The sequence below is a fragment of the Mauremys reevesii genome, linkage group 11 (genome assembly GCF_016161935.1).
Source record: "Mauremys reevesii isolate NIE-2019 linkage group 11, ASM1616193v1, whole genome shotgun sequence".
NCBI classification, from domain to species: Eukaryota; Metazoa; Chordata; order Testudines; family Geoemydidae; genus Mauremys; species Mauremys reevesii.
In genome coordinates, this window is record NC_052633.1 from 32,571,214 (window position 1) to 32,587,713 (window position 16,500).

The window sequence follows — 16,500 nt, forward strand, 5'->3', positions numbered from 1 at the left end:
GAACCCAGTCAATGTTCAGATCCAAACTTTTTATATATTTATTTATAAACCCAAACCTTAACCCAAAGGTCTTGAAATCTGAAATGCTTCTAAAGTTCAGGCATTTCCAGAGTTCTGGCCCAATTGTCCTTATTTTCTGAGAGCCACAACTGGAAAAAAATGTCAAGTTCTTTCAAATAACCAAATTAATAATCCCTCTTTTGCTACTAATCACAATAATACATATAAATCAAGTCAAGTCTGTCTATTTTAGGGATAGAAAAACTAACTATTGGCAGAAAAAGAATGATAAATCCCACTGAACTGTGCCATATCCGCCAATGTTTTACCTTGAAACAGTCGCACTGCTTCTCCCAGAACCAGTGGAATTCATACTTCTCCCCTTCTGGTGGAACTGATGTCTCCTCTCCTTCGCCAACATACCATTGCTGTCATACAAATGGACAATACTGACATGATGAACTGGTTCCTTGCAGTGATTCAATTCTCAGTCTTTAAGGAAAATTAAGTCTCCACTCTCAGAGAATTTCTTTTCCTGTTCAGTATTATCTGCTTTACATTAGCTAGGTCTCATTTTATAAATACACAGAAATAATTAATCCTTAGCCCCTTAATAAAAAAAGGTATATACATGCTGAGAATCCTAAAGCAAGGGATGCAAACTAATAAAACACTCCTGCAATCTCCTATAAAACAGTCCCATCTTCCTTCCCACTCTCACCCTCCTTTAAGCCCACCCAGAAGTGTCAAAAGTATCCCTTACTTCAGTAGGCTTATGCTCTCCACTCCCTTACCTCCCCCACCGGACCGCCTCTTCACACTGGAACTGGCCATGGCTTGCTGCTTGTGTTACCTCACCTCTTAGATGCTGATTTCAACTCCCTAACCCCTGCTGCTCCCTGGTGCAAGGCACGGATTGCGGCCCATGAGCAGCACGAAGCAGGGGAAGCCTCCCAGACAGGCCTGGGAATTGGTTGTGCTTCCAGATTTGGGGAAATGGAATGGGACTGGCTCCAACCAAGACTCCCACCCTGATTTCTCCTCCCCAGTTCCAGACTATCTCCTCCCTACATCCCCAGCAACTGGCGCTGCCTCGGCATTTTCCAGTGTCGTACTAAATGACTTTCCCTGAACGGCATCAGCAACACCACCCTTTTTGGGAATATAGATTTTTAACCATTAGACAATGGGAGTTTCACTTGCAAGCAACCTGGCAGAATAGTCACCTAGGAGCTAAGGGAACATGGAGCAGCTGGATCCATTTATATAAGGGCTCTTACTGGACCTAACTGAGGTGAAGTAGCAAAAGGTCTTAGGCTATGTCTACACTACCTCGGTAAGTAGACCTTACACTACACAACTCCAGCTACATGAATAACGTAGCTGGAGTCGACGTACTTTAGGTCAAGTTACCCCGGGATGTCGACAGGAGAAACTCTCCAGTTGACTTACCTTGCTCTTCTCATCAGGGGTATAGTACAGGGTCGACTGGAGAGCAATCTGCTGTCGATCTGGTGGGTCTTCACTAGACCCACTAAATCGACCGCCAGTGGATCGATCTCAGAGCGTCGATCCCGGCTGTAGCGTAGATGTAGCCTGAGTCTATTTGCGTAGCTGGGCTCTGACTGCACTTAGAACATCGCTTTGGGGGTAAGTAGGAGGCCATTCCCTAGAGGTTTTCTCCCAGTACAGTCACCTGCCCTCCTTACTCCCCCAAAAAGAGGCTTTTTCTAGCCAAGATTCCATCTCAAAGGCTGAAACAAGGAGCAGTTTTCCCCTGACACTGTCCAGAAATAGACTGACCATTTGAATGGCGGATGAGGGAACTGAAGTAAGCCACTTATCTCTTGCAGACGTGTTGCTTTGTGTTCAGAGATTTCCCCCTTTTACTTGAGACTCCAGATTAAATGCGATGGACGTAAAGGGACATATTTATGGGATACATTTTTGCAAGTATTAAAGTCTTTTCCCTCCCATATTATTAGCGACATCTTCTTTGTAGGAGTAAACTCTTCTGCATGGAATGGTTCTAGTACTGGGACTGCCTAGTTTACCTCTACCTCATAGTTCAGATCATTTTATTTCAATATTCCCCTATCGCAAAACAAAAATGAGATACTTGCCATGTTTCCATTTTTGCATCACTTTGATGTAGATGATTAGCTGCAGGAAAATAAAGGAATGAATTGTACATAAAGCTCTTTGGCAAAACAGCACTTATAATTGATAAGAAATGGTAGCCAACAACATATGAAGCCAACAACATATGATTGTAGATGCCACTCCACCTCCGAGAGTCCATTCTTTACACATAACAGTGTACAATCAGTATGTATACACATTTGTAATAATAGGTGTTAGTTGGTTCTGATCAAAAGTTTTTTGAAAAATATTTTTTCTGTTTTTTCTGCCTCCCACCTTCAGAAAATGTTGACATTTGAAATTTTTCAGCCCGCTCTAACAGCTTTGTCCTTTTCCCTTTCAGTCATATGACCAGAGCTTGGGTTGTTACTTAAAACAAAGGGGAAACACTTCTCTAAAAAATCCTTTCTATGGCAGGCAGAATAACAAATGAAAAGTCTATTAAGCGGAATCTTTTTAATCCCACTTACTCTAATTCAGTAAGTGATATGGACTAAATTAATCACATCAAGTCAACTGTCAAATAAATTGCTTTCCTCCTTATTTTTAAAAGACGTCAAAAAAAAAATTATTTCCTCCCCCAAGGCCCAACTCTCCTTCTGTGGTGTTGATGGCAGGACTCCGATTGACTCCAATAAGAATAGGGTTGGGCTTTATACCAGATCAGATCTGACATTTCTCAAACACTTTTTAGAATTGCAAAAATTGTTGTCAACTTATTGTATGCCTCTTATCCTGCATGTATGCACAGGGTAGCTGGACAAGCAGAACCCAATCTGTGAAGTGCTGATCTGCCTCTGCACGTATGAAACTTGAGCATGTTTGGCAGCTCTCAGCACTGGACCCTCAATGCAGATCAGCTACTCAGCTGGGGATCTCTCTGGTGATTTAAAACAATCAAATCACCAAAAGGCTGTGCAGGCCACATTTTTTAGTCAAGAGGTTAAAAAAAAAAAAAAAAAAGCCTGCTCTGAGGGGCCACCTCTCCTCCTCCTCCAAAAGAAAGAGGGGAAAAGAAGAACTAGTGGGAACAAGCAGAGAGAAGCAGAACAAACAGTAAAGCAACAGCTGGACACACAAGGGGGAAAAGTGTCAAAACAGACAGAAAATCAAAACCGCCTTTCCATTTGTTTTATTATGTTTGGTGGTTGTTGGTTTAAACACTTATCTACTGGTTTTTATTTCAGGGTTTATTTAATTCTGTCTCCCATCTTTCACCCTGTCTTCTCTTTCCTTCCTCCTTAACTATCAGCTATTAGCTGAACACGTGAGGCCAAATTTGGCCGTCAGAAAACCCTCACATGCCACTCCCACTGCTTTCCCTGGAACTGGTGCACGTGTCTGACCTCCATAACTGGCCCATACAAAGAGAGCACAAGCACTAGCGCAGTCATTTTTCTCACTGCTTGCACTCCTTCCACAAGTACTTTGGACTGTTTCATTGCTGTTTGCACCAAAGTACATGAAGTAGCAGCAGACAGCTGCTCCCTTCATTACGCAGGCCTCTTCAAGGCTGGCTCTGCCCTGCAGGAAGGCCAGGTCACAACACATTGACAAAGAAATAAAGTTTTGACGAAAGAAAATAAATAAATAGGTTTGTTTTGGGTTTTTTGCAAATGTCTCATCTTCCCTCTTGCTTTCCAAACAGCTTTACCATCAGACTTTGACCAGATTGGACATACTGACTTTTCAAAATAAATTCAAATTCTTGAACGTTACTTAAATAATAATTTTAAAAAATGCTTGCTTTAATAGTCAAATAAGCCTGCCACACCAACCTTCCGCTCCCAGGGATAAGTCATCTTCAAAACTTCCTCCGTTTCTCACCAGCATGCCTGAAAATGTACATTTGGCAGTTCAACGCCTATATAGTGCTGTAATGTTTTCTTTCCTAAAAATATTGCATGAGCTTTTGTTTAAACAGAGTTAATGCTGTAGGATTTACTCAGAACATCTTTACAGATCCTTTATCATTTACACCCTGATAATGTACAGACGAAGCCTATGGTATTTTGAAGTTACTATTCACATCACAGAAAAGCTTGTTTTAAAAGAAGAGCTAAAAGAGTGAGAGGTCACTCTAATGCTATTAGAGGGGCCAGATGAAGAACAACTCCATGTCAACTTACAAGCTAATTAAGCATAACTACCTACCCCCTAGTACCATACCTAATGTAAGTACCTGCATTGGATGTTAAGTTACACTCCAGACATCTTACCACAGGGCTTCAGGGTTAATAAATTAGTCGAGTCATCCCCTTTCTTCCACTAGTATATACTGCGAGTTCTTTTTATATGCTCTGCAACTACCTGCAGATTCTTGTTGTACTCTGAACTTTCAAATTTTGTCCTGCTCAGACAGTAATTTTTTCAGGTGTGGCCATTTCAGTTAGAGCAAGCAAAGAAACATAGCACGAAAGCTGACCTAGTTCTAAGACGGTGCATTAACTAGCTTCCCCTTTCCCACGCATGCACGCGTACACACACACACAGGTTCTGCAGAGATTTTGCATTTATATAAAAGCTGAAGCACGGGAATAGTCTTTTTAAAGACTTCTTCAACTCTTGAGAAGAAAAAAATCTGACTCTTTTCCCCTCCCCTAAACTTCTCCCTCAACTTCACAGGAATACGAATATCTTAACAAGATCAAGATAGCCATAACATATGCATATGGGTAACATATATTGATTTTAAAATCATAAACTAGGAAAGTAGAAAAGTTCATAATAAAAGCAGCTATCCAAGAGCACAGCGCCTTTTCTTACCCTTCAATGTAGGATTGCTTTGCTCATCCAGGGAGGCTCCCAGAGGCGTTCTGAAACCACAGAAAAGGTTAATGCTAGTTTAAAACGTTGCTTCTTCATGTCCTTCCTTAAGAGCTATAACCAGCTTGTGATAACAGCAGTTGTGCCTCCTTCCTCCCCCAGAAAGACTGCACAAATGCATAGGGACTGACAATAACTTACTAAACAATCCCCAACCCCCTGAATAAACACTTGTGAAAAAAACAGTTCGATAAAACTGGCAGCACTCACACCTATGAACGTTAACACAGGAATCAGGATTAAGGCAAAAGTTAAGAAGGCCACAGGCATTCTGTAGGTTGTCAAAGAAAATATTATGTGTTATATTGTGCCCACACTACCAACAAGAATGAATAGGGAGCGGTGGGGGTGGCACTACGCAGGAGTGAATTCATTTTAAACTCATTTACACTTTAAACGTTGACACCTGTTTTTCTTACACTGTAATCCTAAGGATAGGTGAGTAAGGGAATGAAAGACAGATAGACAGGAAGAGACACACACACACACACACACTCCTCACCCTTCTTCTCCCTCCCCTCCCCCCCAAATTGTAAGTTCTTTTGGTCAGTGCCTGTCTTTTTGTTCTGTGTTTCTATTAGGTGCAATACAATGGGGTCCTGGTCCAGGACTAGGACCGCCAGGCACTACTGTAATACAAAAAATAAGTAATAGTAATAAACAATAATAATACAAAGTCTAATCAGAAACAAGAACAATCTGAGACCTAAAATATCTGTCAAGTCATTTGCTAGCTCGGATACGGGATCAAATTCTTTAGCTTTTGTTCTAGGACAGATGTAATCACGATTTCAAGAATGGAAAGAGGCTTGTTGAAGGGTCCAATCCTGCAGCCTTTGAAGTCAACAGCAAAACTCCCACTGACAGCAGGATTGGACCCTAATGGAGTTAGTATTACTCATCCTGCGTAAACTAATTCAGTGCATAAGCTTTTTAAACAGACCGAATATTAATACAGAGCTGCCACCAATGTAGACAAACGATGGTTAACAAGAACCTGCTATGTGAAATAAAGTAAAATATGATTAAAGAAGGGCAAATCAGATGACTTAAGTGTTTACATCATGAATACTTCATATATGGGCATGTGAAGGTTTTTCATTAGACAAGCAGAGAAAATTGCCCAAAGTTACTCTGAAATAAACAAAAACATGATACAGTATTTGTTCTGGTTCCAAAACTAAATTCTGGAATGAAAAGCCTGTATTTGTTTCCTAACACACCCTATATTTTACAATGCAAATTGTTTCTCTGGAACAGTTTACTGTTGCTGCACGTTGCCCTTTGATATGGAATAAGCCACGAACCTTTGACAATGACTCCTCAGAAATAACTTGTTACAGTGACATGCCAATTAAAATAGTGATAGTATGAGTGATATTTACTCAGCTAGGTGACAGAACAAGCCTCTAGAAACTCAAATCTTCTGAAATTTTGAGTCTCTCGTGGGAGTAAATAGGGCTTTAAGTGACTAGGTTTTTTATTAAATCTATTCAAGTTACACCAAGTCTTATGTTCCGAATTAACAACTATGCCTATTGTTTATATCCTGGTTTTAATGGCTAAATTTCTATTCTCCCTCTCCTTCCTTGGAGGCCACTTCAGCATGTCTTACTTTTTAGCTAGACAAAGTTGCTGGCAGCAACTTCCTCAATTGACGCCAGTAGTGCGCATGCACTGGCTGGCAGAGAATGGTAAAAAGCAAGCAGCAAAACTGGCATTCTCCTTCAAAAATTAAGCCTGTCACCTCTGCAGCCTGTTAACAGCTACTATAAAGAAACTTTGGCAAGCAATCTGTCTGCATCCCTGCTTGAATCTGTACACACACACTTTATAGTCCATTCCATTGTTAAATTGTACATTTAAAAAGAGAAGAGCATAAGAACAATGGAAGCCCTTTGAACAACAGCAAAGCAACTGGGATTTTTTTTAAAGGAATATTTTCAGCAGCATAGCTCATAAGTCAGCTGATTCAGGTTTGCTTTCAAGTGCATTATGTTGCTAAACAGGAGATTTTAGAGATCTTTCAATATATCCTCATACTCAAGAAAAGGTACATTGTACACTGAGGATAGATAAAATACTGCTACGGCAGACTCTGAAGAAGCTGCCTGCTTTCACAGCCCTAAGTGAAGTAGCACGAGTGTGGAGCAGATGCAACACAGGGCAAGGACAAATGGAAAACCAAAGACAATCTGGAATGCAGAGCTTCATAAAAGTCTTGACTTGCACTGGAATCAAGGAACCAACATAGGGACCAACTTAGATCCCTCAGAGAGATGACAAGACATCTCCCAAACATTCTAGGTGCAGTCAAGAAGAGTGGAGGGAGGGGGAATTCTCTGGGATCTTCTACTCAACACCTCCCCTCAAACATTTACCCTTCTCATTACACCCGCAGTGCCCATCGCTGTAGGCTCTGTGTACTGATCAGGTAGATTAGATACACATGGTTGTGCCCATAGTGGACTTCACTGAGAATTCTGCTTCTCACCTTCCCCAAGTTGTAGAAAATTTCTGTTGGGTTTGTTTGACCCCGTGTTTTATTTTAGGAAAACTTTAACAATTAATGAAGATCTTGCATTGTGTTTTAGAAGCAGTTAAAACTTTGGCTGTTAAAAATCATAGTTTGGCAGCCAAAGTGCAATTAAATAGTGTGTCCATTCTGCCTCAAAAACTCAAAACAAAAAAAAAATATCTTCTCGGTCAGATTTCAAATCCTCCTCTTTCCTGAATATCCTACATGAGAAAGTTCCTAAACACTTTCCAACAGGGTAAGCTATGTTGTTGTTATTATAGAAGACATTTTGGCCAAAAAACACTCAAATTCAAAAAATTAAAACCATCCTTGAGTTCAAATGGAGGATTTCCTCCTTTCTGTTTCAATGTAAGATGGGTACACAGCTGATTTTTTATGTTTATCTTAAACAGCCTTAGTAAATGCACTAAACTCTTTTAAATCATTTCAAAACACTGGCAAAATTGAGATAAATGAAGGAAGACCTTCCTACAGGGATGACAATTCCATGAAATGGTGCAGAAGTGGGATGTTTCTTAGGCCTCGATGAATATTGCCACAATGTGATGAGTGCTTTTCTAACCCAATAGCTGTACAAAGGTAATATACACACACACACACAAAAAAATAGTGGAGCCTGGTGTGATGTGGAGAGACTTCTGCATAGCCATGAACTACTGTACAACAGAAGAGAAATTTCAATGGTTACAGTCCCAAACTGCTAATGCATACCACAGAAATAGCCATCTAGTAAGTCCATTTTCCTTACAACGACAACATTGTGGATAGTCTTTTGAAACAAAAATCTTACAAGCAGAGCTCATTACCAAGAATGTTGATGCTACTTCACTTGAACTAATACCACTGCAAAACCTTTCAAACTGGCCAATCAAATTTGATCCTACATTTTCTAAAATGTCATATAAACCTAAAAACAATAGAAATGTATTCATTCATTCCTATGGGGAAAGTATTTTTGCTGTTTTTACACACCAAACAATAAGGCATTTTGCTAACTCCTGAGAGCCAGGACATGTAATTGACTAGAAACAGAAATGAAATCAGTCTATTTTTGTTGTACACACTTGGAGAAGTCCAGATTATGCAACAGGATAGTGAAAAGCGCGTTAGATTGTTACAAGAAATTCAGTACAATCCAGGAAGAAAGTACCTGTAATGTAGGTGTTATTCTTAACAACACAATGTAAAATATGTTCAAGATTTTGGATATTGTCTTTAACCAGCAATGTGGACAGAAAAAGAGGAAAACCACCAGGGATCATCGAGGCAGGGCCGGCTCTAGGTTTTTTGCCGCCCCAAGCAAAAAAAAATTTGGCTGCCCCCTTACCCTCGCACCCTCCTGCTGCCCCAGCTCTGCCTGGAGCCAGACATGCTGGTCTGAGCAGCACAGTAAGGGGGTCAGGGGGTTGGAGAAGGGGAATGGGATCCTGTGGGGCAGTTAAGGGACAGGGAGATGGGGGGGTTGGATGGGTTGGGGGGGCCTGTCAGGGGGCAGCAGTGTGGAGAGGGGTCGGGGGAGTCAAGGGACAGGGAGAAGGGGGGTTGGGTGGGTCGGGGGTTCTGGGGGGGTTTGCAGGGAGCTGAGGTGTGGATGGGGTTGGGGAAGTCAGGGGGTGGGATCCTAGGGGGGCAGGTAGGGTGGGGGGGGTCTCAGGAGGGGGCAGTCAGGGACAAGGAGAAGGGGGCTTAGATAGGGGTGGGGTCCCGGGGGGGCAGTTAGGGGCAGGGGTCCCAGGAGGGGGCGATCAGGGGACAAGGAGCAGGGGGGGTTGGATGGGTTGAGGGTTCTGTGGGGGGAGGGAGTGGATAGGGGGCGGGTCTACCCCCCCAGACTGTCCTCTTTTTGGAATGTTAAAATATGGTATCCCTACCCTTCACAGTGCCATCCCGTTCTAGCAGGGAGCTCTCCATTCACAGCAAACTGCAGCATGAGGTCTCAGCTACCTCATTCCCTCCCCATCCCCCCTTTCCTGTTGATAGCTGCCAAGGGAATGCTGGGAAATGTAGTTATTTCCCTGCTCCAGGGCTGGCTCTATAGGCAGGAAGCTAACCAAGGAACTACAGTTCCCAGGGCCCCCTCTTGTTCTCATCCCCCAGGCTGGATCTCTGCTGCCCCTGCAAATGTGCCGCCCCAAGCACCTGCTTGCTTTGCTGGTGCCTAGAGCCAGCCCTGCATTGAGGGCTAGAAGAACTAGCCCAGCCCGTTCCCTTTGATTATGCATGCACACACGTGAAGAGAGAGTAGCAGACACCTTGTCAAAAGGTAAATTAGATTATTCTCTCTCACCACCTATAATAGACAAAAATATGCATTTACACACAAATTTAACTGTGTACTACCTACAGTCTTGAGCAGGGCTTTGGAGCTGTGCTCTGTCTCTGCTCCAGCTCCAGGCAAAAACCTGCAGCTCCACTGCTCTGGAGCTGCTCCACACTCCAGCTCCAGGCTCCGCTCCAAAACCCTGGTCTTGAGAATATAATCCTGTGAGGAGCTGAGCACTTATCCAAAGTGCTGAGAATTCCCGGCTCCCGCAGACATTACTGGTAGTTGTTGGCACTCAGCACATCACAGAATCAGACCCTAATTGCCTACTGGTCTGATCCTGCTCCAATGAAGTCAGTGGGAGTTTTTCCATCTCAGGGAACCACTGATATTAACAAATCACTTGAGCTTTGCAAAAGCCAGCCACAAGAACAAAGTTTGAATAGTGTGTGGATATCACTAAGCCACAGAGTGGAAGGTCTATGCATTTAAGACTACAGAGTGTGCAACATTTTTATGTAATACATGAAAACTAAAGGAACAGTGTCAAAGTAGGATTTGCCAACTCTATACTAAAAAATTTAATTTGCCTCTGTTGTAAAGTACAGAATTGGTCAGCAACAACAATTACAAACAGTACATTTACACTTGTACAGGATCTTTTATGCAAGGATCACAGAGGGCTTTACAAACATCCGTTAACTAAACCTTGCAACATCCCTGTTAATCAACTTTTTTGTGCCTTGCTTTCCTCAGCTGTAAAATAAGGAAAACACCAATTTATGTGGCTTGCTCAAGGTCACACAGTCAGTAGCAATGAACGAGAGCCAGGAATTCTGGCTCCCAATACTCTGATCTAATCAATAGACACTACTGCTTCGTAAGTCTTCTAACCCGCATAATGATAATAATAATTAATAATAAAATCTAATATTATATAGGTTTGTGACTTTAGTTATTAAGTATGCATATTGTCATTATGTGGATATATGTATAATTCCTTTAAACCTGTACCGAGAAGCTAAGAAAGGAGAAGATTCTAGACAGAAACTCTGTGAATAGAGACAGACTAGCTTTTGGAAGAATCGCTCCCCCCCCCCCATTCTAGTAAAGCTTCTAGTTTAGCACTAGACCTGTGTAAAGAAAAGGAACATACTGATTTGGTAGCCACTATTTACCAAGATTTGCTGAAATTCTATTTCTTACAAGACCCACAAGTCATTAGGTCATAGAAAAGTTAAGACAACTTGTCTCATTTTGGCAGTCTGAAAAAAAATAGTCACTGACAATGGACCACAATTTGTCAGAAGGGAATTCCAAGTTTTGGGGATACAGTATGTCACCAGCCCTCTCTGCCCACAAGGGAACAGGTCACCTAGACTGCACAGAGACTTCTACAACAAAGACACCATATTAGCTCTGCTGAGCTATACGGGAACACACTCAGCAGTCTCTAGAGTAAGCCCAGCTGAGTTGCTCACTGGGTCAACGGATCAGACTAGCACTGCCAACCTTTAAAGTAAATTTTCACCATAAACTGCTATGTCTAAAGGATGACAGTGAAAGATAAATATAGGAGGGTCCTGAACAATCTTTAACTATTGGGATGCCACCCAAAGCTCACCTAACCTTAAACTAGGACAACTATCCCTGATAAAATTGAAAGAAGAAAAAGATTGGACAAGATCAGCTATTGTCACTGGCTACAGCTGAACCCCAAAATACTATATGGTGGAGACTGAAGAAAAAGCTTTTTCTAAATCCAACTGAACTGTTTTGTGACAATCGCAACAGTGGTATTCATTCCACAGTCTTAGTGAAGGTACATAATTAGGGCCCTACCAAATTCACAGTTGATTTTGGTCAATTTCAGTCATAGAATTTTAAAAACTGTACATTTCACTGTGTTGTAACCTTGGGTGCCCCAATCCAAAAGGGAGTCATGGGGGTGGGGGTCACAAGGCTATTGTAGAGGAGTTGCAATATCGCCACCCTTACTTCTGCGCTGTTGCTGGTGGCAGCATTGCCTTCAGAGCTGGGCAGCTGGACATGAGCATCTGCTGGCCAGGCACCCAGCTCTGAGGGCAGCACCGCCACCAGTAGCAGCGTAAAAATGAGGGTGGCATGGTATGTGGTTACGGGGGCCGGTGGTCGCCCCCCCTACACACACAGCCAGCCCAAGGTCTGTTTAAGCCCTGAGCACCAGGGCGGGACAAGGCTGGGGGCACCATGGCCAAGGGCTCCTACTGTATGCCAGGTTCCAGCTTGTCCTCACCAGGCTGGTGAGGGATGGGACTTCCTCTTCCCCTGCAGGGGCCGCTCCCAGCGCCTAGTCAGAGTCACCTCCAGGAACTTCCCCCAGTTTCAGGAAGCTCTGTGGCTGCAGGCTTGGAACCCAGCTCTGAAGACAGTGCTACTAACAGCAGCAGCGCAGAAATAAGGGTGTCATGGCAGGATATTGCTACCATTACTTCTGCGCTGCTGCTGGTTCAGGTGCTGCTTTCAAGCTGGGTGGCTGGCCAGCATCGACCACTCTCCAGCCACCCAGCTCTGAAGCCACCACAGAAGTAAAGGTGGCAATACCACAACCCCCTTACAATAGCCTTGCAACTGCTCCACAACCTTTGTTTGGGTTGGGACCCCCAGTTTGAGAAACACTAGTCTCCCACATGAAATCTGTATAGTATAGGGTAAAAGTATACAAAGGACCAGATTTCACAGTGGGAGACCAGATTTCACGGTCCATGATGCCTTTTTCATGGCATGAATTTGATAGGGTCCTAGAGATAATCCTTTAGGGAAATCCAATCTTAAGGGACAGGAATCTATATATTTGAGATTAGATACATCGTGTCAGTCAGTAAAACAAAGAAAAAGGATCCTCAGGGCCAGAAGGTGACTGTATGTGGGAGAATGGTAAAGTTGATGACTCAGTAATCTGTTGCTAAATGTTTAGTAATAAAGGGGAGGAGAGAAAGGGATGTGCACTGTTTCCTTAGAAGTGTAACAGGAAACCAGTCAAGATGAGGATAGGAAAGGTTTTAAGAGGAGCCCTGCAGTCAGTCAGGGAGAGAGAGAGTAGATTTAGGGATGACACTGTTTTCCTTAATCTTTGCTCAGTATTAGAAGAAAGTAACTCTGTAATGTTTTACCATTGTCACATGACAGATAGTTGATTTTTCTTTTCCCATCTTCTCTCTGTTTGCTCTCTGTTTACATACATTGCTACTCTATTAGCTTATTAATGGTACATTTATTCTCAAAGAAGAACTTCAACTGTTCCCTCCTAATAAGAGAAAGCGCACTACCGAGAGAGTTAAAAGTAAAACTGCATGCTTTGAGGGCCCAATCCTTCAACTCACATTCACATAAGTAAAGGTTAAGTTCAGGTCCTTTAGCTAATAAAGAATTGTGGACACTGCTACTTAGGCATATCTAACTATTTAGAGCAGTAGTGGAACTTCTGGTTTGCAGAAGTACTTACCTGCAATCTTTAAGCCATATGGCGATCTTTTCGTGTGGAATATTACCTTTGGGAGAAAAGAAAGGGAAGGAGAGAGAAAAGCAAAGAGTTGTAATTGATGCTCTGTGCATTCCAGCCGTCTCATGAAGAAAGAGGAATGGTGCCTTTTAAACACCACTTACACTACTGCCACACAAACTAGACTGCTGACAAGAGCAACAAAAAAAGGAGACAATAACAAACAAAAGAAAGAAGAATAAACTCAATGGCAGGCCAAAAATATCAGAATTAAAAATACTTTTAACCCCAGACTGCGTGTCTCACATATGGTGCAACCCAGTAGCGCTTTCCTCAGGCAGGGCTAATGGACGGGCCGATTCCAGTCCCTGATTCCCCCCTTCCCTGCCTTAGCGGAGATAACCGGACCGGACAGGACAGGACAGGACAGGACAGGACAGACCTCCTTCTGCAGCCAGGAGCAGTTTCCCGACGGTGAGCTCGTCCTCCTGCCGGGCCAGCTCGGCTGCTTCTGCCGAGAGATCCTCCGCCTCCGACGCCTGCCAGGAGTCCCTGCTCTTGGCCCAGGCCTTTCTCTTCTGGCTGGCCCCGGGCCACTCCTCGGCCCCCGGCGGCTCCTCCATCAGGACCGCGGCTCCTGCGGCTGCTGCTTCACTTCACAAGGCGACCGCAGCAACGCGCCCTGCCAGGCACACGCGAGCCGGGTGAGCGCGCGGGTCGCGGCTCCCACTCGCGGGACGCGAAGCGAGGGCGGCAGCGCGTTTCCCACGCGCGGGGACGGGCTCCCGCGCAGCCCCGCCGCTGGGCACGAGCAGCAGCGCCCGAGTCACCCGCCGTCCGCCCCCGGCCCCCCGGCGCGCCCCGCGCGCAGCATCGCCCCCCGCCGGCCCCGCGCGCACAGGCGGCTCGCGCCTCGCTCACTGTTGCAACACTGGGGCGGCCTCCAGGTCCGCCCTGAAAACGATTCTACGTTTGGCCGCCCCCGCCCGGCCGCCCGGAGTTCGCTGCAGCTCGCTCCCCTCCCACGCCTCGCCCCAGCTGGCGGCTGTCACCTCCGCTTCCCCCCGAGTGCGGCTTCCAGCCGGGAGCGCAGCTCCAGCGGCCGCAGCAAAAAGGAACCAACAGAGCGGGAGGCGCCCGCCCGAGCCGCGGGAGCCGAACGGCAACCCGAGAACTTAACCCATCGGGGTGTTCCTCAAAGCGCTTCCCTCCCCGGGGAGCGGGCAGCAGCAGCCCGCGGGGCCGGATCGGGCCCCTGCCCCGCAGCCAGCGGCGGGGTCCGTGAAGGCCCGAGCCCAGCCCGGAGCCAAGCCCCGCAGCCACCCTGCGTGCCGGGGGCAGAGGAGCCGCTGCTGCGGGGCTGAGCCGGACTCACATAGCGGCCCGGGGGAGGAGGATTCACCCGCCTGGGCTGGAGATTGCGGCGGCGGCAGCAGCGTCCCTCTGAACTTCCTCATACCGCTGCTGGGAGAAAAGTTTGCTGCCCACGTGATGGGACCCAAGCAGAGCCGCGCATTCTCCGGCTGCACGCGGGGGAGCGCCCTGCTGCAGGGACCGGCTTCCCCTTTCCGCATCTCCCCCCGGGGCCAGGGTAGCCAGCGACCCCCTCTCCCCCGCGGCGCGTCCAGAGGCTAGTGGGGAGATGACAGTGCAGAGAAAAGACACGGGAGGGCGATTGTTGTCGATCTCCTTGGAATCCACAGTAAAATCCTCCTGCAGTGTCAGGGGCTTTTTAAACGGGGTGGGGGGGGGCAGGAAAAGGGGCGATTGGAAAATCGACGCGGTCTTGCTGGGGAGCAAAAGATTATTGACCCCACTATAAGGCTCGTGGTAGCCCATCCGCTCTCACACCACACTGTCCTCACCTGCTTGGGAGAACAACGAGCGAACAAATGAGAGAGTGTAGAAAAGTGAGTGTTCAAACATGCAGAGGAAGGAAAAAACGGATAAAGGGGAAGGGAGAGGTGGATGACTGGAAGATAAAGATGCAGAGATGAGAACATTCAGCATTCTGAAGGCATTACTATTAATTTCCATTATCATGTCATGGACCAGGGAGGGTCCCATTGTGCTTAGACCTACAAACAGAGAACAAAAAGAGAGCACCAGGCCCCAAAGAGCTAACAATCTAGGTTATATTCATTATAAAGAAGTTTGACTCTGTTTTAACAGTAGCTCGGTTGTGTCTGCTGAAATCAGTGAAAATAGTCCTGAGTTTAGGTGAAGAGGCTTGACTCCATCTTCCCAGATCTAGCCACTGTGGAGGCTATAGATCACTCTCATTTTCCTACCAGAGAGGTGACAGGCCATTAGCCCTGTAATGTTTCCTTCTTCCCACCCCTTCCATCTAAATGCACACTGTAGTTAAAGATACACTCAAAACTCAAAACTTTCATTTCTAAGAGTCTAAACTTTAGTAATCCTCTTTCTGACTTAGCACAGGAATACTGGCGAGAGCGAGGAAGCCTTTTAAAATCTTATTTAAATTCACTTGAACTCTATAATCCTAAACTTGCTTCTAGGAAGATTAAAGCATCCAGTGATTCCTGAAAAATCCAACAAACAATATAATCCGTGACCAATGGAGACTCAATGTCCAGGAACAAACCAGTGCCTAAGAAGTCACTGCACATACCAAAGAATGTGAAGGGCTTTAGGGGTGAAATCCTGGCTCCATTAAAGTTAATGGTAAAACTCCTAAGGACTACGCTGGTATATCATTATCCGGCAACTGAATCCCTGTGAGTATACTGTTGCACCTGTTAAAAGCCTCACTGGTTTTTATAGTGGTCCACCTATACAGAACTCATGGCAAAATTAAGGCCAATGCTCAAACCACTGAGCTTTCCCTCCCCCAATGCTATAAACCATTGGGGAGGAGGGGAAGAAGGGTAAATCTTCATTTTTCAATGTATTGTGATTAAAACAAAAAAAATGAAGAGAGGGTGTATCTAATCTAATTTTTTTTAAATATTTTATCACAATAGCCTGTTTATGTTTTGAGATGGGGCTATTTATTATAAAGACATAAAAAAGCAGCCTGATACAACCAAAGCTACATTTGAAACTTCTCTTTTAATCATCAACATCCAGATAACTGCAACTACATTATAGACGTCTATCATCTGTTTTGCTCCGATAATATAGCCGTCATGCAGTGTTCTGTGACTTGAGTAGAACAAGGAGATGAGTTGATGGATACAGGCTAAGGCCCCAATCCTGCAAACCCTCATGTCCATAACATGACTG

General features: G+C 44.8%; 1 protein-coding gene across 5 annotated transcripts in view; it reads right to left on the bottom strand.

Annotated features, from left to right (window-relative positions):
- Positions 1-14,707, bottom strand: part of ITPRID2 (ITPR interacting domain containing 2) — a 60,320-nt gene extending 45,613 nt beyond the window's left edge. For 3 of the 5 annotated variants that reach the window (XM_039494430.1, XM_039494429.1, XM_039494427.1), the window contains exons 1-6: positions 13,694-13,874; positions 13,255-13,300; positions 4,909-4,958; positions 3,921-3,977; positions 2,124-2,163; positions 330-428 (exon numbers count right to left, since the gene is read on the bottom strand). In XM_039494430.1, the coding sequence (XP_039350364.1) occupies positions 330-428; positions 2,124-2,163; positions 3,921-3,977; positions 4,909-4,958; positions 13,255-13,300; positions 13,694-13,874 (473 nt within the window). Of the gene's footprint in view, positions 1-329; positions 429-2,123; positions 2,164-3,920; positions 3,978-4,908; positions 4,959-13,254; positions 13,301-13,693; positions 13,934-14,626 lie in introns of those variants that run through there. The other 2 variants (XM_039494426.1, XM_039494428.1) reach the window with 2 other exon arrangements.
- Between the last annotated feature and the right edge of the window lie 1,793 nt (positions 14,708-16,500).